Source organism: Microcebus murinus, chromosome 14 (genome assembly GCF_040939455.1).
Source record: "Microcebus murinus isolate Inina chromosome 14, M.murinus_Inina_mat1.0, whole genome shotgun sequence".
Taxonomy (NCBI): Eukaryota; Metazoa; Chordata; class Mammalia; order Primates; family Cheirogaleidae; genus Microcebus; species Microcebus murinus.
This window is the reverse complement of record NC_134117.1, coordinates 24,408,583-24,431,908: the sequence shown is the minus strand read 5'-3', so window position 1 is coordinate 24,431,908 and position 23,326 is coordinate 24,408,583. Positions and strand designations below refer to the sequence as shown.

General features: G+C 48.9%; 1 protein-coding gene and 1 long non-coding RNA gene across 5 annotated transcripts; one reads left to right on the top strand and one right to left on the bottom strand.

Moving 5' to 3' along the window:
• Nucleotides 1-3,793: 3,793 nt before the first annotated feature.
• On the top strand, nt 3,794-21,777 carry PPRC1 (PPARG related coactivator 1). Of its 4 annotated transcripts, none has more exons than XM_012769667.2 (14): nt 3,794-5,102; nt 9,310-9,498; nt 10,799-10,945; nt 11,066-11,158; nt 11,284-14,161; nt 14,764-14,817; nt 15,680-15,737; nt 16,517-16,587; nt 17,549-18,272; nt 20,333-20,473; nt 20,564-20,630; nt 20,744-20,865; nt 21,094-21,245; nt 21,524-21,777. In XM_012769667.2, exons 1-14 carry the CDS (start codon nt 4,650-4,652, stop codon nt 21,625-21,627), a joined length of 5,253 nt encoding a protein of 1,750 aa, XP_012625121.2. In that variant the 5' UTR covers nt 3,794-4,649; the 3' UTR covers nt 21,628-21,777. The 4 variants fall into 4 exon arrangements, with proteins under 4 accessions (XP_012625121.2, XP_012625115.2, XP_012625105.2 ...); XM_012769661.2 differs by having other exon boundaries at nt 11,066-11,167; nt 16,520-16,587; XM_012769651.2 differs by having other exon boundaries at nt 11,066-11,167.
• LOC142875475 (uncharacterized) lies at nt 10,856-23,322 on the bottom strand. Its single transcript, XR_012922828.1, has 4 exons — nt 23,249-23,322; nt 22,659-22,762; nt 21,516-21,553; nt 10,856-10,943 (listed from the first exon to the last, which is right to left on the bottom strand). It is a non-coding gene; the product is annotated as an uncharacterized LOC142875475 (long non-coding RNA).
• Nucleotides 23,323-23,326: the final 4 nt, after the last annotated feature.

Here is a 23,326-nt window from a genome sequence, read left to right as displayed (position 1 = left end):
GCCATCCACACTCACACAAGTATTTCCTTAGCAGCATCCCTTGCCAGGGCTCACCCCCTCCCCACATTCTCCCAGGCAGAGATCAGCACTAGAGGGAGAGGGAACCTAAAACGACAAGAATACTGGCTTGGAATTTTGGATACCTAGGTTTGAATTCAAGCTTTGCCCCTCACTAGCTGAATGACCTGAGACAGCTCACTGCTCTACTCTGAGCTCTACCTTTACCCTCTATAATCAGTACCTACAGCCTGATGACACTCAAACTAGATAATGTATACCTCATCACCTAGCCTAGTGCCAGCCATGTATTCAGTACTCAATAGACATTAGTTCCTTTCTGCTCTTTTTGAGATCATCTGTAATTCCAAGAGTGTCAGGATGGGGCTGGATTGGCAGGATGATTGGAGATGGTGTTGGGGTTGGGGGACAACTGCCTTGGGCCCTTTCTCTCTCTAATATCCTTGAATTTGCCTTCCTCAAAACCTGTCACCACTTACCCCTAAGGCCACTCATTCCAAACAACTAGCTTGTCCAGATTCCATGGTGATCACCAATTATCTGGGTAGACAAGGGAGGATTACAACCCATTCTGTAAAGGTCTTTGCCTCCTCTGAATCTGAGGTTCCCTTCTCCTAGATTACACATAATGGAAGGCGGAAGACAAGGGAGGAAGAAAAAGACCACATTTGTTGGCTGGGCGCAGTGGCTCACACCTGTAATCCTAGCACTCTGGGAGGCCGAGGCAGGAGGAGGAAGGATTGCTTGAGCTCAGGAGTTCGAAACCAGCCTGAGCAAGAGCGAGACCCCGTGTCTACTAAAAATACAAAGAAATTAGCCAAACAATGAAAAATAGAAAAAATTAGCTGAGCATGGTGGCACGTGCCTATAGTTGCAGCTACTCGGGAGGCTGAGGCAGGAGGATCACTTGAGCCCTGGAGTTTGAGGTTGCCATGAGCTAGGCTGACACTGCAGCACTCTAGCCCCAGGTGCCAGAGTGAGAGTTTTGTCTCAAAAACTAAGTAAATAAATATAAAATAAAAAGGAAGGCCGGGCGCAGTGGCTCACACCTGTAATCCTAGCATTCTGAGAGGCCGAAGCAGGAGGAAAGAGGATTGCTTGAGCTCAGGTGTTCGAGACCAGCCTGAGCAAGAGCGAGACCCTGTCTCAACTAGAAATAGAAATAAATTAGCCAAACAACTGTCTTGTAACATTTGTTGCATGATTACAAGAATTTTCATAGGATTTTTTTTTGAGACAGAGTCTCGCTTTGTTGCCCAGGCTAGAGTGAGTACCATGGTGTCAGCCTAGCTCACAGCAACCTCAAACTCCTGGGCTCAAGCAATCCTCCTGCCTCAGCCTCCCAAGTAGCTGGGACTACAGGCATGTGCCACCATGTCCGGCTAAGTTTTTCTATATATTTTTAGTTGGCCAATTAATTTCTTTCTATTTATAGTAAAGACAGGGTCTCACTCTTGCTCAGGCTGGTTTCAAACGCCTGACCTTGAGAAATCTGCCCGCCTCAGCCTCCCAGAGAGCTAGGATTACAGGCGTGAACCACCGCGCCTGGCCCTATACCATTTATTTTCAGACAGTACTTATGGCTCTCCAAAATTGTTTTTGACTCTTTACTTGACGATTGTTTCGACACTAGAATGTAGCTCCATTCTGTTCAGGAGAGTTTTGCTTTGTTTTGTCATTGCTGTATCTCTAGTGCTTAAAACAGTGCCTGGAGGCCGGGTGCGGTGGCTCACGCCTGTAATCCTAGCACTCTGGGAGGCCGAGGCGGGCGGATTGCTCAAGGTCAGGAGTTCAAAACCAGCCTGAGCTGAGCGAGACCCCATCTCTACCATAAAAATAGAAAGAAATTAATTGGCCAACTAATATATATAATATAAAAATCAGCCGGGCATGGTGGCTCGTGCCTGTAGTCCCAGCTACTCGGGAGGCTGAGGCAGGAGGATCGCTTGAGCCCAGGAGTTTGAGGTTGCTGTGAGCTAGGCTGATGCCACGGCACTCACTCTAGCCTAGGCAAGAAAGCGAGACTCTGTCTCAAAAAAAAAAAACAAAAAAAAAAACAGTGCCTGGTATATACTAGGCACTCAATAAATAAGCCATATTGAAATAAACTTGTTAATTCACACTGAGAAATATTTGTCATGTGAACTAGGCATTTTGTCTCTCTTGATCAATACACTTTCTTCCCATAGAAAATTACTATGAGTCAGTTATTATAATCAGATGAATGAATCATTGGTGAGCATGGAATCAGACAAGGACAAATGATTGGAGGCTCCCAATGTTTGGTAGCCTATGGTTTTAAGGTTTTCCTTCATGTTCCTTAAGAATGCATCTAGGAAGGAGAATAGCTGTTCACATGGCACTGGAGACCCAGAGATACATTCTCATCCTTTTTGAGTAGATTCCATGCAGCCACCAGCCTTATCTGAATAGATTGTTTCTTCAGATGCTGAATAAAACAAAAATGGCAAAATATTCTGCTTTCTTTTACCTTCATTCTTTTCTCAAAGCTTAATCACCATAATTAGTGCCCCAGACACTGTCATTTACAGAGCATCTTTAAGAGTATATTTCTTCCATAGAGGAAAAACCATGCTATCCGTATTGTTCTTGCTAGTTTCTCACAATCAACTTTATTTCTAAGTTTATTGGAAATAAACTTTATTTTTGGTCCTCATATGACTATTTTGTAGAGAAAACTGTGATTTAAGATTCAGTTTCCAAATTTGTGGCTTTTAGAGCTTATTTGGGAAGACAAAACTAATTTACCCAAAAGATTAAGAAATAACTAAAAGGAGGTTCTCTTTTCTCATAAACTTTTTGTGGGAATCTATCTTGATGGAATCTTCCCAAAGGGCCATTTGGTATTATCTCCCAAATTTCAAAAGCATACATTGTTATTGGTTTTTTTTTTTGAGACAGAGTCTCGCTCTGTCACCTGGGCTAGAGTGCTGTGGCAACACCCTAGATCACAGCAACCTCAAACTCCTGGGCTCAAGAGATCCTTCTGCCTCAGCCTCCCGAGTAGCTGGGACTACAGGCATATGCCACCATGCCCGGCTAATTTTTTCTCTATATTTTTAGTTGGCCAATTAATTTATTTGTATTTTTTAGTAGAGACGGGGGTGGGGGGGTGGGGGGGTCTCACTCTTGCTCAGGCTGGTTTTGAACTCCTGACCTTGAGCAATCCGCCCACCATGGCCTCCCAGAGTGCTAGGATTACAGCATGAGCCACCTCACCCGGCCCAAAAGCATACAATGTTTAACTTAGCAACTGAATTTCAAGGAAATTATTCTATAGAAGGAATGCACAAAAGTGCAAAGATACATGTACATGACATGTGCAAAGGTGTTCACTGTAACTTAGCATGTTATATTGAAACACTGGGAACAACTTAAATATTTCAATAATCATATATTCATACAATAGAACTGGTACTAAGAGCTCAGTAAATATTTGGTTAGTGAATGGATTAACACGTTGTTACATTAAAAATCCAGTTTCGTAGTGTGGTGGTTATCGTGTTCACCTAACATATTGTTACATTAAAAAAGCAAGTTGTAGAACCATACATATAGAATGGTCCAATTTTTGATCAAGGAAAAGACCAATTTGTGTTTCTATACATTTTTATATTCATAGAAAAAAGTGTGGATGACTACATACCAAAGGTAACAACGGTGAAATTTGGAAAGTAGAACTGGAATTTGTGGGCCAAGTACATTTTTTACTCTATACAATTTTGAACGTTTTGAAATAATTTTTTTTTTTTTTTTGAGACAGAGTCTCGCTTTGTTGCCCAGGCTAGAGTGAGTGCCATGGCGTCAGTCTAGCTCACAGCAACCTCAAACTCCTGGCTCAAGCAATCCTCCTGCCTCAGCCTCCCAAGTAGCTGGGACTACAGGCACGAGCCACCATGCCTGGCTAATTTTTTGTATATATATTAGTTGGCCAATTAATTTCTTTCTATTTATAGTAGAGACGGGGTCTGGCTCTTGCTCAGGCTGGTTTTGAACTCCTGACCTCGAGCAATCTTCCTGCCTCGGCCTCCCAGAGAGCTAGGATTACAGGCGTGAGCCACCGTGCCCGGCTGAAATAATTTTTAAGTTTTGTAATAAAAAACGGTTTTTTAAAAATAGGAAAACAATATGAAGTAGATTCTAGGTGGCAAATGAGTGAATAGTAGAGACAGCGATAGACTACAGAAATACAGGGAGGGATCACTGTTGACGGGTATAGCCAAAGTCTTTCCTAGATTAAATAGAACATGGTATGTTTTGAGGTTCGAGCATTCCAGGCAGAAAAACAAAGGCAGACCACCTGCTTGGGGGGGAACAGCAAGGAGATCTGGAGCAGCAGGAAATATTGGTAATATTTGGTAATAAATTTGGTAATAAGAAGCCAATGTAAGTTTCTGAATGGCAGCAGAGAGAGCGAAGAATGCAGTATTTTACGATTAAAAGTGCAGTACTGTAGCAGTGTGGGACTAAGTGAGGATCAGCGCTGGAGTGCGGGTGCCCACTAGGAGGTGGTGTTTCAAAACATAGATCCACTTGGACTAAGGTGAAATGAATGTACAGCAGGTAGTACGTGAAAGAGAGCGTTCCAACAGTTGGACAAATTAACGAAAATGAAATGTTATGTTAACTCTCCACCTTACTGCTACGCGCTCCCCAAATTGGTCTACCCGTGTAACACAAAACGAAGTACTAGACCTCGTGCCAGACAGGCTCTGCGGAAAGCGACTACTACTCCCGAGAACCCTCGCGCGAGGCCAGGGCCCTTTTCCCGGGAGCAAGTGGTCTCGCCGCATGGCCTTCTGGGAGCCGTAGTCTTGCAGTGTCATTCGGGAGTTGTAGTTCTCTTCCCACAATCGGCTGGGCGAGGCGGCGCCGGCGATCAGAGCAGCGCTGGGTGTTCAGGGGCCAAGATGGCGGCGCGCCGGGGACGGAGAGACGGAGTCGCGCCGCCTCTGAGTGGGGGCCCCGGTCCAGATCCCGGCGGCGGAGCCCGCGGCAGCGGTTGGGGGAGTCGGAGCCAAGCGCCGTATGGGACCTTGGGCGCTGTGAGCGGCGGGGAGCAGGTGAGAGGCTGGCGGGCGGCCCTCGGCTGGCAGCAAAGCGATGTGTGCCGGGCGGTGACACGTGGACGCCACAGGAAAGGGAGGAAGCGCTTGAGAGTCGATGCCGGGTGGCCGCAGGAACCGAGTCAGGCCAAGTGGACCTAAGCCATTTGCTGGGGTTAGGCGGGCAGAGGCAGGGTCTTTACGATCATTTCTGGGGAACGCCGCAGGGTGAGAGCCCGGTGTCGGAAACATGGCCCGCAGTGGGGGGTCAGGGATTCATACTTGGAGTTGAGGGCTAAGACCTCTCTCTAAAGATGCCTAGTGCTGCTCCCCTAGCTCAGCGCCGCAGTTCCTTTTTCGGAGACACGTGGGGTGGGGGGAGCAATTTTCCCGGGAGAACTTGTCTGCCTCCCCTCCCCCTCTAGGCGGCCCCAGCATCCACGTGGGTTGGGCTCCCGGTGGAGGGGGGCGCGGGCCCCGGGCCGCGGGTCCACGTGGGGGCGGGGAAGGGATGTCCACGTGGCTCCCATCCCATGCTGTCGGGCATCTAGCTTCGGCCCTGGAGCCGCACTGCTGGGAACTGGGTGTGTCTCAGCCGGTCCCGCCATCTCCGGCCCGGGCTTCACCAACGGGGGGGGGGGGAAGGTAGGGGCTGCTAGAAGTCAACTTTGCAGAGTCCTGAAGTTTTTTTCCCCCAATTCTTGAGTCCGCAGCGCCTGTCTACTGAAGGACTTTCCAGATGTTGGGGAGTCTCTTCCGTCCAGATGGCGGAGTGTGATGGGGAGGTTAGAGGGTTGAGGCTGAAGGGCTGTAGAGGAGTGAGCTTGTGGCTGCTTCTGTCTGACCGGCTTGGGGTGGGTTGTGAGTCACCAGCACTGGCGTTTTGGTTGCCTGCAGTCCTGCCTCATTAGTGATTCAAGGGGCATGGGGAGTGTCAACATATATTTGGGACAAGCTTAAGTAAGGGAAAGGGAAGCCTGCCCCCTCCCCTTTTTTCCTCTAGCATCTCTTTTGAGGAGGCAGCTGAGGCCTGCTCCTGGGAACTGACACACAGGAACTGGAGTGGTCCATATTTAAGGCTGTCCGAAATTTTTGCTGGGGATGGGAGAAGTTGGAGGCAGTTTGAGAACTGTTCAACACTAGTTGAACATGTATTGGATAAAGAGGAATTCTTTATATGGGATTCTTTTTACTTACCCTTCAGTTCTCCATACTTAAAAAGTGTTATTGTCCTACTCTTCGGTGGAGAGCTTCTTAAAAGTTCCAACCAGGGTGGAAGTGAGCAGGAATTAGTTTGAACTGTTATTTGTCTTAAGAAATTAAGCCGAGTTCTTGACAGCATTTTTTTTTGTGTGTGGGTGTTTCAAGGTGAGACTTGGACTGCCTGGTAACGTCAGGTTCAGCAGACCAATCCATGCCCTGGTCCAAGGGAAAATGGCTTCTAGGGCATGAATTTGGGAGCAGCAGATCCTTTCTCCCTCATTTTCTCAGAGGTCACATCTTTTGGGGCTGGTGCTGCCTACCCTCTGGGGAAGAGGTAGGAGAGTTCCGAGATCCAGCTGTAATACAAGTTAGGTGGTTATTTGGGGTTGGAAAGGGTCTCATGGAGAGATTGTCCCCACCAAACCAAAGATGGTTGTGTTTGAGCTGGTCAGTTAACCAATTATTTACTGAGATACCATTATGTTTAGGCACAGGAGATATACTGGTAAACCACACAAACATGGCCCCTGTCTTCCAGAATCTTATTATGTTTTAATCAGGATAGACAGATAATAAGTAATGAAGAATGGGACAAAAAGATATTTGGGGTTGTATAATTGGCATTAGTAATATACTTTGCCAGATCTGGGAAGGGACATTTTAAGCTGAGACTTGAAGACTGTCCATAGAAAAACTTTGATCAAAGGGAATAGTATGTGAAGGCCTGAAGGAGGGAGAGAATATGGCTTATTGGAGAAACTGAGAGACCCTGCATAGCAGAGTAGTGGGAGAGGACAAGCTGGAGTAGAATAGTCTAGTGGGGAAGATCAGGACTTCTGTAAGGCATATTAAGGAGTTAAAACCTAATGCTAAAAGCAGTGAGATGCCACTGAAGGGATTTGGACATGCATTTGAAAAGTTTCTGGCTGGTTTTGAATCCTGGAGGGATAAAATTGTTGTGGGAGAGCCAGTTGGGAGTTTGTTGAAGTTAGAGCTGCTGGTTGCTGCCTCATACTTTTAGCCTGGGCTTAGCCCTTGACTGATCTTGGTATTCTGGGAGCTGTGCTATTTGGGGGTTGAAGGGTGGCTGAAGTCAGGTAATGGGGTGTAGGGGGCGTCCTCTGACTAGATGCCTGATGGAGGTGCAGATGAATAGTTTGTAGAGCTGGGCATCATCTTGAGATTTCAGCTTAGTGGATAGGGCTCTGGTAGGTAGGAGGCAGGGTAGGTAGAGATGCAGCCTCCTTCCTCACCCAAGAGTGTTTGCTGAGCCAGCTGCTATTCAGTTATTGGTTGTAATTACAGGATTGTGAATGCCTGGGAGGAGTTAGTGCCTAAAACCTGCTGCCTTTCAGTTCGTCTCTGGACCTAGCCTCCTTGAGTGTCCCTAACCAGCCTTTCCTCTCATTGGGTATTGGAATATCTCAGCTCTGTTATGAGGGTGTGTTTGTATCTGTGTGTGGAAGGAGGGAGTGTGAAGTCACACCTGTTGATTTTTTTCTTTTGGAAGAGGTGCTGAGTTTCCCTTTGCTGCAGAAAGGGAGGAGGATGTCTGGTTTGTCTGTATTTGATCCTGTTCTCAGGCCTTTGCATCAAGTTTCCTATGCAAAGGTAGTCCCTCTTATCTGTGGTTTCAGTTAACCGCGGTCAACCACAGTCTGAAAATAGGTGAGTGTAGTGCAAGAAGAAACTTTAAGAGATACCACATTCTTTCATTCATAACTTTTATTACAACATATCATAATTATTCTATTTTAGTTATTGTTAAATTTGTACTGTGCCTAATATATAAATTAAACTTTATCATGGATATATATGTGTGTGTGTGTGTGTATACATATGTATATATAAAACCATAGTATATATAGGGTTCGGTACTATCTGTGATTTTAGGCATCCACTGGGGGCCTTAGAATGTATCCCCTGAGGACAAGGGGCTCTACTGTAGTGGAGATACCCATGGCTCTGGCCTCTGACCTCACTGGTGCCATTCTTGTCAATTCTGGCCCTGCCCATGCCCACACTCTTGACAGGTCTGGGTGGGCTGCTCCCTGCCTGACAGTAGGCTAAAAGATGTCACAAGCTCTCAGAGGAGTGTGGGGTGGGGCTTCTCTAGCTACAGAATCAAGCTTTCTCTTTTGCTCTTACCTAGTAGGGATGGGGAAGAGACCCTTCCCTTGGAATTGAACTACCATCAAGAGATTAGGTGGCACACTGTTGAGCCTTCAAAATAAAAGCATAAAGTGAGTGTGAATATCAGCTGTGTATAAGACACTGCAGGGCATCATGGGTAACTGAGAAGTATAAACACGTTTAAACTCTTCAAGTAGCCAAGAAGAATATATGCTTATGTTTTTGTTATAATTTAAGTATTACCCCTGGCTCCCAGATGAAAGAATATATACTTATAGAATACCAAGGTTTATTTGCCCCAAGGGAACTTGGAATCTAATTTTAGTAGAGATGCAGGGAATGTCATAGGGACAGGATGTGATTGCCAGAAAAGTGAATGCTGTAGAAAAATGTGAATTTAGTGTTGTGAAGAGAGATCACCATGGGCTGGGGAAGCTTGAGGTATCTTCTTGAAGAAGGTAGGATTTTTGCTAAGCAGAGAACAGAGGCCTAAGTGAGATTTGAGGTAGATAGGCTGTTGTAGCTGAAACAGTCTCCTTGCTGACCTTTTTTCCTTTGGTGTGCCCTCAAACTGTTGCCCTCACCCCTGCCGGCAGATGACTTCTGAACAATCTTGATCTTTTTGATGTTTTTACTCTACAGTGGCTCCAACTGTTTCTGGGTGGAGTCCAAACATTTTTCTGCCTATAAAGTCCCTGAAAACTGCCATTCTCGTTGGGGCTTTTACTCATGGATTTTACTTCTCTCTGCCTAGCCAGCCCAGTGGTTTGGTGATGGTGGAGTACTAATGAGTTGGGTAGAGGGGCTGGGTACCTGGTTTATGGAGCATATCAATCAGCTGTGCCCAGAGGGCTGTTACCCATCTCACCTGCCCTTCTTTTTGCTCCAGGTGCTGTTGCATGAGGAGGGGAGTGATTCCGGCTTTGTCAGTCTGTCTCGGCTAGGCCCATCTCTAAGGGACAAAGACCTGGAAATGGGGGAGCTATTGCTGCAGGATGAGACACTGCTGGGGACCATGCAGAGCTACATGGATGCCTCCCTCATCTCCCTCATTGAGGATTTTGGGAGCCTCGGAGAGGTGAGTTAGAGCTAGACTTGGACGTGTTCAGGTAGGAGCTTTGCATAGGAGGCTCTAGCTCAAATCCTGGAAGTTGTTTTAGGTATGCTCTGCTCTCCCAGGACCTTGGCTCCTGGTTGCCCAATCTGAGCCCTTGAAGTATACATACACACACACACACACACACACACACACACACACACACGTGCGTGTGCGTATTTTTTTTTTTTTTTTTTTTTTTGAGAAAGAGTCTCGCTCTGTTGCCCAGGGTAGAGTACTGAGGCATCAGCCTAGCTCACAGCAACCTAAGACTCCTGGGCTCAAGGAATCCTGCTTCAGCCTCCCCGTAGCTGGGACTACAGGCACACATTACCACGCCTGGTTATTTTTTCTATTTTTAGTAGAGATGGGGTCTTGCTCTTGCTCAGACTGGTCTCAAACCCCTGAGCTCAAGCGATCTTCCTACCTCAGCCTCCCAGAGTGCTAGATTATAGGTGTGAGCCACCACGCCTGGCCTGAAGTATATTTTTTATCTGTAGGTGGGAGTTGGGCTACAGGCTACTAGATTATGTCCTATATAAGGATTCCCTGGCTTGCTTGGACCATTGTCCAAGGTCATTCCACCATCTGGGCTCCTGACCTACATGTCCAGAGGGTTCTGATTTGTTTTTGAGCCCAATTCTAGTCTAGCCAAAGTTTGTCTGCTGAACATTCCATGTTTTACCTGAGGAGGGTGGGGGAGTGTGTGAAACCCACACTTTTAAGATTCAAGTCTGGCTGGGCGTGGTAGCTCACGCCTATAATCCTAGCACTCTGGGAGGCCACGGCGGGAGGATCAGTTGAAGTCAGGAGTTCGAGACCAGCCTGAGCAAGAGTGAGACCCTGTCTCTACTAAAAATAGAAATTAATTGGCCAACTAAAAATATATAGAAAAAATTAGCCGGGCATGGTGGTGCATGCCTGTAGTCCCAGCTCCTCGGGAAGCTGAGGCAGAAGGATTGCTTGAGCCCAGGAGTTTGAGGTTGCTGTGAGCTAGGCTGATGCCATGGCACTCAAGCCCGGGCAACAGAGGAGACTCTGTCTCAAAAAAAAAAAAAGGAAAAAAAAGATTCAAGTCTGACAGGTCTCTGTTGACATTAGAAAGGTGGTGGATGGTAAATGAGATTGGAACCCATGTCTCCTGGTGCTCAGATTCTTCTCACTGCCAAATTGAGCTGGGCTGAGCCTGAGAGACTGAGTCTCCTGGCATCTAGTCCTTCTCGGTGGTCTACTAGGTTATTAGAGATGTTGGTAGGACCTTCTCGTTGTCTTTTGGGAACAGAGCAGGTTATCTCTGGAGGATCAGAATGAAGTGTCGCTGCTCACGGCTCTGACGGAGATCTTGGACAATGCAGATTCTGAGAACCTGTCTCCATTTGACAGCATTCCTGACTCGGAGCTGCTTGTGTCACCTCGGGAGGGCTCCTCTGTGAGTGTGAAATCAGGGAGAGGGGATGTTTGGTTGGTGCAAAGATTAGGACCATGTTTATGGGCCTACTCACAGACATGTGAAGCACAAACTAATTTCAGGTCTTTCTCTCCCTCTTAGCTGCACAAGCTGCTCACTCTCTCTCGGACACCTCCAGAACGTGACCTCATCACCCCTGTTGACCCATTGGGGCCCAGCACAGGCAGCAGTAGAGTGAGTGGGGTAAGCCTGATATAGGGGGCCCTCAGGAACTCCCAGGTGGGAGGAGTATGTGGGAACAGGTCTAGAAAATACACTGCCAGAGAAACTCCTCCTGAGGCTTCTTTTCCCTTTCGCAGGTGGAAATGTCTCTTACAGATCCCCCTTGGGAATTCTCCCCACCCTCCTTCTTGGAGACTTCGTCCCCAAAGCTTCCTAGCTGGAGACCCTCAAGATCAAGACCACGTTGGGGCCAATCCCCTCCTCCTCAGCAACGCAGTGATGGAGAAGAAGAGGAGGAGGTAGCCGGCTTCAGTGGCCAGCTTCTTGCTGAGGAGTTCGACAATTCTGTGAGCGGTATCCCAGACTTCCCCATGCACCTGGCCTGCCCCGAGGAAGAAGATAAAGCAATAGCAGCAGAGATGGCGGTGCCAGCAGCTGGCGATGAGAGCATCTCTTCCCTGAGTGAGCTGGTGCGGGCCATGCACCCATATTGCTTGCCCAACCTTACTCACCTGGCATCACTTGAGGATAAACTTCAGGAGCAGCCAGACAACCTGACACTGCCTGAGGGTTGCGTGGTGCTAGAGATAGTGGGGCAGGCAGCCACAGCTGGTGATGACCTAGAGATCCCAGTTGTGGTTCGGCAGATGCCTACTGGACCCCAACCTGTGCTTCTGGATGACTCACTAGAGACTAATCCTACCTTGCAGCTTCTCATGCCCACGCTGGAGTCAGAGACGGAGCCTGCTGTGCCCAAGGTAGCCCTCTGCCCTGAGAAAGAGGGATTGTTACTGGACTCAGAGGAAAAGCTGGACTCAGCCTGTTTGTTGGAGCCCAGGGAGATCATGGAGCCAGTGGTGCCTGAAAGGCCTCAGAACCCACCTGCCAATGCAGTGCTGGGTTCCCAGAGAGCTCGAAAGGGCAGGAGGAAGAAGAAGAAGGAGCAGCCAGCAACCTGTGTGGAGAGCTACACCAGGAGGCTGAGATCATCTTCTCGTGGGCAGTCTGCTGTGGCTACAGAAGCAACCTCTCAGGCAGGCAACTTGCAGAAACAACCTCAGGAGGAACTTCAAAGAGAGGTTGGCCCTCTACAGGGCAGGGGGAAGCCCCGGGCTTGGGCACGGGCTTGGGCAGCTGCCTTGGAGAAACCTAGCTCTGAGAACTCGGAGAGAAGTGCTGGACGAGGTAGTCCTGCTAAAGAAGGTCCTCTAGACCTCTACTCCAAGCTGGTTGACACTGTCCAAATCAATCATGTCTCAACCCATCTCTCATTGGTTGACTCTGCCCAGGGTGATCCCATGCCAGTTGATTCTGTTGAAGTGGATCCCACTGCAGTTGACCCTGTTGTGTCTGACCCTGTACCTGTTGACCCTGTGTTGGTTGACCTTGCTTCAGCCAGCTCAGAGCTCCCAGCTGAACCAGTGCTGATTGACCCAGTCCTGGCTGACTCAGCAACAATTGACCCTGCAGTGGTTCTTCCCATCTCAGATAACTTGCCACCTATTGATGCTGTCTCATCTGGCCCAGCTCCAGTCGATCTAGTACCAGTTGACCCTATTCCCAATGACTTGGCTCTTGTTGATCCTGTGCTAATTAAGTCCAGACCAACTGATCCTAGACGTGGTGCGGTGTCATCAGCCCAGGGGAGTCCAGCCCCCCAGTCCCTGGATTCAGAGTCCTTGGACACCCCAAAGGCCATCATCCCTGAAGTCAAGGAGGTTGCAGGTTCTCTGAAGGTAGAAAGTGGTATTAATGCCACAACCCAGGAAGCCAGACCTCGGCCTCTTAGCCTATCTGAGTACCGGCGACGAAGGCAGCAACGCCAAGCAGAGGCAGAAGAGAAGAATTCCCAGCCCCCAGCTGGGAAGTGGCCCAGCCTTCCGGAGACCCCCACAGGGCTGGCAGACATCCCTTGTCTGGTCATCCCACCAGCCCCAGCCAGGAAGACAGCTCTACAGAGAAGCCCTGAAGCTCCCCCTGAGGCTTCTTTTGTACCTGTGGGTCCCAGCCCTTCTCTTAGTCCTGAGCCACTGGCAAGCAAACCTGTGGCCTCAAGTCCCACTGAGCAGGTGCCATCCCAAGAGATGCTACTGCTGGCGAGACCTGTACAATCCGTGTCCCCTGTTGCACCCATGCCTCCCACAATGCCCACTGCTCTGCCTTTCCCCCCAGGTGGGCTGGGCATGCCTACTACTCTGCCCCCACCTCCCTTGCAGCCTCGTAGTCTCCCCATGTCTATAGGGCCAGTGCTCCCTGATCCCTATACGCACTATGCCCCTGTGCCACCCTGGCCTTGTTATCCCCCTGTGTCCCCTTCTGCCTATCCTTGTCTGCCTCCCCCACCAACAGTGCCCCTAGTGTCTGGTACTCCTGGCACCTATGCTGTGTCCCCCACTTGCAATGTGCCTTGGGTACCCCCTCCTGCCCCAGTCTCACCTTACAGTTCCAGCTGTACCTATGGGCCCTTGGGATGGGGCCCAGGGCTGCAACACCCTCCTTTCTGGTCTACTGTTCCTCCACCTCCTTTGCCTCCAGCCTCTGTTGGGAGAGCTGTTCCTCCACTTAAGGAGTCCAGTGGTGTTCCAGCTGGCCCTCTTGAAAATGTACTTCCTGTGCCAATGGCTCCTCCCCTCAGTCTTGGGCCAGCTGGCCATGGAGCTCCACAGGTAGAGCCTACCAAGGTGGAGGTCAAGCCAGTGCCTCCATCTCCCCATCTGAAACATAAGGTGTCCTCCCTGGTGCAAAGCCCCCGGATGAAGGCTCTGCCATGTGTGTCTGCTGAAGGTGTGGCTGTTGAGGAACCTGCATCAGAGAGGCCAAAGCCTGAGACCCAGGAGACCAAGCCCAGGGAGAAGCCCCCCTCTCCTGCTACCAAGGCTATTCCCATACCAAGGCAGAGTACTGCCCCCAAGCTACATGCTGTCCACCCAGCCCGTCTAAGGAAGCTGTCTTTCCTGCCTACCCCACGTACCCAGGGTCCTGAAGATGTGGTACAGGCTTTCATCAGTGAGATTGGTGAGTACCACACAGTTCAGCTGGTATCAAGAAGGGTACAAGGGTTAACTTGGGCCTTTTTTGGATTTCTTTGGAGGGTTCTTTTTTTTGAGACAGAGTCTCGCTTTTGTTGTCCAGGCTAGAGTGAGTGCTGTGGTGTCAGCTTAGCTCACAACAACCTCAATCTCCTGGGCTCAAGCAATCCTGCTGCCTCAGCCTCCCGAGTAGCTGGGATTACAGGCATCCACCACCATGCCGGGCTAATTTTTTCTATATATATTAGTTGGCCAATTAATTTGTTTCTATTTTAGTAGAGATGGGGTCTCGCTCTTGCTCAGGCTGGTTTCGAACTCCTGACCTTAAGCAATCTGCCCGCCTCAGCCTCCCAGAGTGCTAGGATTACAGGTGTGAGCCGCTGCGCCCGGCCTTTTGGAGGGTTCTTGAGAGGCAGAGCTCTGGATTTGCTTGAATCCTTTTGTGCTCTGTGCCGCTGCCTTGGCTCACTTAGTACAGTGGGCAGGGGGAGTGGAAAGGGAGAAGTGAGGTGATTTATGGGCTTTCTGGGACCTGTGTACTCAGTTGATAGGGGCTGGTTTTCAATCCTGTGTTGTGTGCCTCTACAGGAATTGAGGCATCGGACCTGTCCAGTCTGCTGGAGCAGTTTGAGAAATCAGAAGGTGAGGGAACCTGGGTAGTTTGGCTCCAACTCCTTTTTTTTGTTGTTGTTTATACTACCTTTGGTCCAGCCCTGTAGTTGGCTAAACTGGGGTGAAGGGGAAGGGTAGTCTTAGCCACTAGTGTAGCCCTCTAATTGGAATAGGGAGACAAGATTCACCTGTGACAGTACTCTAAGCCAGGGGCAATGGTGGTACAACATGGCAAGTACTATGAAAGAAGAGACTAAAAGATCCAAATAGGTTTGGATTCCTTGGGACATTTTTCTAGAGGGAAGTAACTCTCAAGCTAGGCCTTGAAAGACAGATAGGATTTTATAGAATGTGTATGCTGTAAATAAAGGCAGAGGGGATGTATAGGAAGGATGGTGTATGGTGCATTTGGAAGGGAATGAATAGTTGGGCTTTCTCAGTTCAAGGTGTGGATCTAGGGCTGTAGAGGTATGGTGTCCTGTTCTCAAGGATCTTATGGTCTAATTGGGTAGAAAAATCTGCAGAAATGACTTCTGAGTTGGTAATAGGTATCTATAGTGTGAGGCAAAATATGAAATACGGTAAGTACAGGACACGAGTAGGCAAAGAAGTTAGTTAGGCAGGTCATGTAGAACCTTGAATGCTAGGCTTATAAATTTGGACTCTATCTCAAATTCAGTGGGGAGTGTGGGTGTTTCTGAGCAGAAAAGAGACATGATTAAAAATAGTACCTGGGCACCCACTGGAGGAGACTGGATCTCTTTGGGGAGAGCCCAACAGAGAATATGTTGGCAAGGTGGATTTTCCTCCTTTGGGTCTCCAAAGCAAGCCTTCTGTGCCTCCTAGTCTGGAACATCTGGTTGGGCTTTTAACTAGTTTGGTTTCTTTGCAGCCAAAAAGGAGTGTCCTCCCCCAGCTCCTGCTGACAGCTTGGCTGTAGGAAACTCAGGGTAAGTATGGAGACATGTGAGCGAGTTACCCTACAGCTGTTGGTCAGCAGCCGGCTGGTGCTCCAGGATCATCGACTGGATGCCTCTGTTGCAGGGATGTTTAGTCAGCTCTCAGTCTTTCCCTGTTTCCCGTCCCCTGTTCTACCCATCACTACTGGGAACTGTCTTGGGGAATAAGGTGGGAGGGTATGTACTGCCCTCCAGCTGATTCCAGTCAGGGATTCCAAATACCCTAGAGGTGCAGCCTTTTGTCATCTTCTGGCAAGTCATGCCTTTGGGGATTTCTTTCCTTCATTTAACAGACTTTAAGCTTGTTCAGTGCCACTTAAAGTGGGGGAAGATGTTAATGGCTAGGACTTCCCTGATTCCTTGGAGGACACAGTCATGGTGGACCTCCTTGCTCCCCAGTCTTCAGCACTGAGAGTTTTTTATTTTCCATTTCTCATGTTCATGGTACCCCATTCTGTTCTACCAAGCATGTTCCCCTCCACTTGGTTTCAGGTTGGTTTGAGCTGGGCAGGTGGTGCTCCTGATGTGTGAAGGAGGTTGGGGTTATTTAAGGTCATGGCCAGTCTGCCTCCTGGAATTGGGCAGAGCTGAGTTGAGACCCAATCTACAGTTTAGTCTTTAGGACACTTTGTGCAGGAGGAGGATGATCGGGGCATTTGTGCATCCCATTCTTCTCTGGCACATCCCTGTCCCAGTGCTTTGTGAGGAAAGCAGATGTGCAAGATATTGAGGAGGCAATGAATCAGGCTTTCCCTTTTCCCCCCCGCCAGCAGCGTTGACACTCCCCAGGAGAAGAGGCCCCTAGACCGGTTACAAGCCCCAGAACTGGCCAACGTAGCAGGTGGGTTCAGGGTGGGGAACACTGCCTATGATTAGTTTATGTAGCAACATTTACAGAGTCTGCTCTTCATCAAGTGTGTGTAGGCATTGAGGATACAGAGATCTGATCTCCATCCTTGAGGTACTCATAGCCTAGGGGCAGATGTGTAAACAAATGAGCATGTTAAATATCAGAGGTGGCATGTTACAGAAGCCTATGGTTTACAGTAAGACATGAAGGGGGACAGTTAGGGAAGGGTTGTATAGAAGGTGATCCCCTAAGCTAAGGCTTGAAAAAAATCACTGATATCAGTCAGGTGGTAGATTTAGGGGACAGGACATCTAGGAAGACAGAGCAGCTTGAGTGATCTGAGGAACAGAACCAGCCCTGTGTTTTGGGGAATTGTGAGTGGCTTGGTCCGGCTGGAGTGTAGTGGCTGATCAGGGTGGTGGGCAGAGCTAAAGCAAGAGAGGAAGCTGGAATGGTGGACAGGAAGTCAGGTTATAGGAAATTTGAATGCCATGTCAAGCTGTTTGGACTTTATCCTGTACATTGAAGAAGCAATTGAAAAAGGTTTACTGGATTGCTTTTGGGATACTCTATCTAGCAGGAATGTAGAAGATACGTGGATGGGTGTGAAGCCAGAAATAGGGAGAGCATCAGAAGATAATTTCATGAGTCCAGGCAAGATGCAGCCTAGAAGTCAGGCAGTGCTGGGTGGAGGGGGTGGATCTAAGAATGCAGAGGTAGACCCGATAGGACCTGGTCACCATCTAGGTTTGGGTAGCGAGAAGATGAGGGGTTCAGGAGGACCCTGGCTGGCTAGGATTTTGTTGCTGATCCCTTAGACGGGGAACACGGGGAAGGAGCTTGGTGTACTTTGTGAGATGAGGTGGGGATCTCTGGAACCTATATACACAGTATTTAGAAGTGTAGAATCGGATCTCATCCTGCTATCTCCATCCTCCCTCCTGCTCAACAGGGCTCACCCCTCCAGCTACCCCTCCCCACCAGTTATGGAAGCCCCTGGCTGCTGTCTCACTGTTGGCCAAAGCCAAATCTCCTAAGTCCACCGCCCAGGAGGGAACCCTGAAGCCTGAAGGAGTTACAGAGGCCAAACATCCAGCTGCAGTCTGCCTCCAAGAAGGGGTCCGTGGCCCTAGTCCAGTCCATGTGGGCTCTGGGGACCATGACTATTGTGTTCGGAGCAGGACCCCCCCAAAAAAGACGCCTGCCCTAGTCATGCCAGAGGTGGGCTCCCGATGGAACGTCAAACGCCATCAGGATATCACCATCAAACCCGTTTTGTCCCTGGGCACAGCCGCCCCCCTGCCCCCATGCACAGCTGCCTCCCAGGAACCACTTGATCACAGGACTAGCACTGAGCAGGCAGATCCCTCAGTGCCTTGCCTTGCCCCATCCGCCTTGCTGTCCCCTGAGGCCTCGCCCTGCCGGAATGACATGAACACTAGGACTCCCCTTGAGCCCTCAGCCAAGCAGCGGTCAATGCGCTGTTACCGAAAAGCCTGCAGGTCAACCAGCCCCCCAAGCCGGGGCTGGCAGGGCCGCCGCGGCCACAGAAGCCGTTCTGTCAGCTCTGGGTCCAACCGGACCAGCGAAGCATCTTCCTCCTCATCCTCATCGTCGTCTTCCTCATCCCGATCCCGGTCCAGGTCCCTCTCCCCCCCACACAAGAGGTGGCGAAGGTGAGCTCTGGTGGCCCTTTAGGTCCTCTCCATTTAGGAAGTTTGTGTATTCTGTGGTTTACTTTGAAAGCTTTTACACATTGTCTTTGGTACTTTCAGGCGCTAAGGCTTCTATTTCTGTCTTTGGCTTTTGTCTTCACCCCTTTCCTGGATTGTTGATGGAGGCAAGCTGTGAGATGATAGCTTCTATCCCTTGTTGGAGTTTGGGGTATCCCCTGAGGTCTCCTGCTTCCTTGAGACCTGCCTTAGGGAGACTTTAGGGTTTGATCTTAAGCATGTTGATTTTTTTCACATATTGTATCAGTCCTCATTTACGGTTATTTTCTCAGTGCTATGTGGGCTAGTGGGTTAATTGTTAATGGAAAACAGTTCTTAATCACCTGTTGAGGAAAGTGTCTGGGATAGTTCCTTTGAGTGTCACTGTGGCCTCATCTATTTCCTGGCAGCGTGTTTTTTCTCAATAATAGACTCAAATTTTCCCACTTAATGAAGAATTCTTACATGTTGGCCATGGTACATATGTTTAGAAATGGCCCCTACTGCTGATCTAGCACAGTTACCTCCCATTATGCCATGGTCACAGTATTCCTATGAGACATGGTAGGGGAGCAGTAGTAACCCATAAATCCAGGCCTGGCCCTTGCACCACAGAGAGCTGGTTGTGAGACCTGGGGCCCAGCCCTTTATGTCCCCAAGTCTCTATTTTTCTTCTGTCTGATTTGTTAAATATTTTTCAATTATTTTTTTAGTTTTTAGAAACACTGGTTGAAAATAATATTTTTCAATTTTTTTTTTTTTGGTCACAGAGTCTTGCTCTGTTGCCCTGGCTAGAAAGCAGTGGTGTCAGCCTAGCCCACAGCAACCTCAAACACCTGGGCTCAAGGGATTCTCCTGCCTCAGCCTCCCGAGTAGCTGGGACTACTGGCGTTCGCTACCACACCCAGCTAATTTTTTTCTATATTTATTATTTAGTTGCCTGGCTAATTTCTTTCTTTTTTTTTTTTTTTTTTTTTGAGACAGTCTCGCTTTGTTGCCCAGGCTAGAGTGAGTGCCATGGCATCAGCCTAGCTCACAGCAACCTCAGACTCCTGGGTTCAAGCAATCCTCCTGCCTCAGCCTCCCGAGTAGCTGGGACTACAGGCATGCGCCACCATGCCCGGCTAATTTTTTCTATATATTTTTAGTTGGCCAATTAATTTTTCTATTTATAGTAGAGACGGGGTCTCGCTCTTGTTCAGGTTGGTTTCGAACTCCTGAACTCAAACGATCCGCCCAGCTCGGCCTCCCAGAGAGCTAGGATTACAGGCACTGCGCCCGGCCTCTTTCTATTTTTTTAGTAGAGACGGGTTCTCGCCCATTATGAGGCTGGCCTTGAACTGCTGATCTCAAATGATCCTCCCGCCTTGGCCTCCCAGAGTGCTAGAATTATAGGCGTGAACCACCACACCCAGCCTATTTTTCAGTTTTGTTTTTTGTTTTTTTTTTTTTTTTTGAGACAAAGTCTCACTTTATTGCCCAGCCTAGAGTGAGTGCCGTGGCGTCAGCCTAACTCACAGCAACCTCAATCTCCTGGACTCAAGCGATCCTACTGCCTCAGCCTCCCGAGTAGCTGGGACTATAGACATGCGCCACCATGCCCAGCTAATTTTTTCTATATATATTAGTTGGCCAATTAATTTCTTTCTATTTATAGTAGAGACGGGGTCTCGCTCTTGCTCAGGATGGTTTTGAACTCCTGACCTCGAGCTATCCACCCGCCTCAGCCTCCCAGAGTGCTAGGATTACAGGCGTGAGCCACCGCGCCCGGCCTATTTTTCAGTTTTTAATTGCACAATTGAAAATAAATATCTCCCAAAACTCTCCAAAACATTCCAGGTGTTTCAAAATTCCATGAAGGGTCTCAGTTCATCTGTTAGGAAAAATTGTTCTTAATAGAGTACCTCTGCTTTGCTTCATCTGTGGCCCTCAGCTTCCTAACAGGCAGGGCTGGAGCCTGGGTGAGACAAGTGGGGTATACCTGCACTACTCCCAGCATTCCTGCATGCCCTTTTATTCACTAGGTCCAGCTGCAGTTCCTCTGGACGTTCCCGAAGATGCTCTTCCTCTTCGTCATCATCATCTTCATCTTCCTCCTCATCATCCAGTTCCCGAAGCCGTTCACGCTCCCCATCCCCCCGCCGGAGAAGTGACAGGAGACGGAGGTGAGCACATGTTCAGGGAGGCAGTGCCTGAGAGTTCTGAGTCTTGAATTGTCTTTTGTTAGGGGGGCTGACAACACCTTCTCTTGTCAGGTACAGCTCTTATCGTTCACATGACCATTACCAAAGGCAGAGAGTGCTGCAGAAGGAGCGTGCAATAGTGAGTAGACGAACAGGTCATGGAAGGAGGGGGCTTGCCCCTGAGCCATGAGCTCAGAGAGCTGTCTGTAGCTACAGACATGGTATGTCAATTTTCTTTGTTTTTCAACATAGGAAGAGAGAAGGGTGGTCTTCATTGGGAAGATACCTGGCCGCATGACTCGATCAGAGCTGAAACAGAGGTTCTCAGTTTTTGGAGAAATTGAGGAATGCACCATCCACTTCCGTGTCCAGGGGTAAGGTTGGGTCCCCAAGGTCAAGATGTCCTTTCCCATTCATCTACCTTGATGTCTCTTTGTTTTTTGTCTTTGGCCTGGTGTGCTGGGGAATGTGGGGCACCTTCATTTCTGCAGAGGGTTGGTCACTGGGGAATGAGAACCACCTCCATACCTTGGGTTGGTGTGTCTTCTCCATGGCATGTGCCCAAATGGCCACTCCAGCCCCTGCCCCACCTTCCCCACTAGTGACAACTATGGCTTCGTCACTTACCGCTATGCTGAGGAGGCATTTGCAGCCATCGAGAGTGGCCACAAACTGCGGCAGGCAGATGAACAGCCCTTTGATCTTTGCTTTGGGGGCCGCAGGCAGTTCTGCAAGAGGAGCTATTCTGATCTTGGTGAGTGGAGTGAGGGCCTGAGGTTTTGGCATACTTCATCCCCTCTCCAGAAGGGTTCCTAACTCTTAGAGAGTGGGTCTAGGCAGACTTACCTTCATTTGACATACAGAGAACCCAAGGGATGGGATGAGAGGAGAAATGGGGGCTTTGACTTAAAAATCAGAGCAATTTTAGCTCCATCTATTATGTTGGGATGGGAGATGGCTGGCCATTTGAGGACCCTGTGGTTGGGAAGTGTGGTCAGAGACTTTGACGTTTGTCCCTCTTTACCTTTATAGACTCCAACCGGGAAGACTTTGACCCTGCACCTGTAAAGAGCAAATTTGATTCTCTTGATTTTGACACATTGTTGAAACAGGCCCAAAAGAACCTCAGGAGGTAACCTTGGGCCCTTCCCCTCCCCCTTTTTCTTTGGAGGTGCCCAGCCTCCTCCACCCCCCTCCCCCACTCTAGGGGAGAGAGCTGCTAGTGAGGAGATGACTGTTTTATAAAGAAATGGAAAAAAGTGAAATAAAAAATGTGTTAAACCAGAGTTTTTTAAAGGGGTATTTGTTTTTTATAACAGGTATTGAAACAAGTTAACTTGCATTACTATGTGAGATGGGTGGAGCTGAGGGGTTCCCCCAGTGTTTGGAACATCTAAGTCACATGCATACTAATAAACATGAACCAGAGAGAACTCCCAAGTGCTGTTGTACTTCTTTCTGTGGGGCTAGTGCCAAATGTATTCACTTTTCCCATCTGAACACAACCAGGGACATGCCTCTCTGGTCAGGTGCAAAATCATACTAGATTTAAAACTTGACTCCTCAGGTGTAACTTGAAAGGGCATTTGAATCATGTGCAGCTCTTTTTAGAATGTTTATTCTGACTTCTGGGGTGGGGTCTGAGATACTGCATCTCAAGCAAAGGGATGATGATACTGGTCCAGGAAGAGATTTAGATAGCAAGGACCTTGAGGAAGCTTACATTTGTGGGTGAGGGAGAAAAAAAGAAGATGACAACACATGTTCCAAATAAAGGTTTTCTAAACTGGGGCTGTGTGTACATTCGCTGTTTCATTTGTGTTCACCATTTTAGCTTGAGGACAATGCTTGGCACACAGAAGGTTCTTGAATATTTTAAAGAATGCATGCATGTGGGTAGAACTTTCTGGGGAAGAGGGAGCTGTAGGAGTTCTGTATAGAAGACAGGAGTGCCCGGTTTAAGAAAGGCAAAGGAGAGGTTTGTTTCATAAGGAAGCAGATCCTTATCCTTTTTGAGGGGCATTAATCAGAAGTAGTCAAGGAGTAGTGGGTAGGATTGAAGGGATTGCTGACTGCCTATGTTGCCTGAAATATGGCAGAACTTGGAATTAGCGAGTCTAGGCACTGATGGAGTTATTTACGACAAAGGGAGAGTATGAACTCTGACCTTGAAGGAAGAAGGGTTATTTTCAGGACTGCACATTGAAGCGATCATTGTGTGATTCAAGTTTGGTGCACGACCACTTTTCTCTTAACGGAGCTGACCTAAGGCTGAATAAGAGGTGTGAGAGGGTTTTATAGGCAAGTCATGACTGAGGACTGGGGAGCTTTAGGAACCAACACCTCCTACCCCCACGAAAGATAACCCCAAGGCTGGGGTGGTATCTGAGAAGGGCCTTCCAGGGTGTTGGAGGCAGTGAAGATGAAGGGTGAGATCTATCGGCAGCGCGAATGGGAGCGGCTGGGAAATGTGACTAAATCCAGAGAGGACAGCTCGAGCTCGCCTGTCCACTCATTCTGGAATCCGAATCCTAGCAGGGGCGCGGGAAACCGATACGCCGGGGGGGGGGGGGGGGGGGGGGGGGGGGGGAGGGGGCGTGCCTCCCCCAGAAAGACTATGGGCGGGAAGTCCAGAGTTTTCCCGCCACGGTGGAAGGCGTGGCCCGTGACGTCACGGCTCCGCCTCCACAAAGTTTCTGCCGGTGGGCTCCGCCCCTAACCAAGACGGCGACACATGTGGGACCGGAAAGAGCTTACAGATTGCGTTTTGACTCCCATCCGACGTGGAGGCGGGACTGCCCTATGAGGCCCCACCCCTTCCGCTGTGCGCCCGCG

Coding starts and splice junctions, on each gene's coding strand:
- PPRC1 (XM_012769651.2), top strand. CDS start 4,650: ATGAAATGTTATGTTAACTCTCCACCTTACTGCTACGCGCTCCCCAAA. Junction 5,103..9,309: donor CTGTGAGCGGCGGGGAGCAG/GTGAGAGGCTGG, acceptor TTTTTGCTCCAG/GTGCTGTTGCATGAGGAGGG. Junction 20,866..21,093: donor ATCCACTTCCGTGTCCAGGG/GTAAGGTTGGGT, acceptor CTTCCCCACTAG/TGACAACTATGGCTTCGTCA.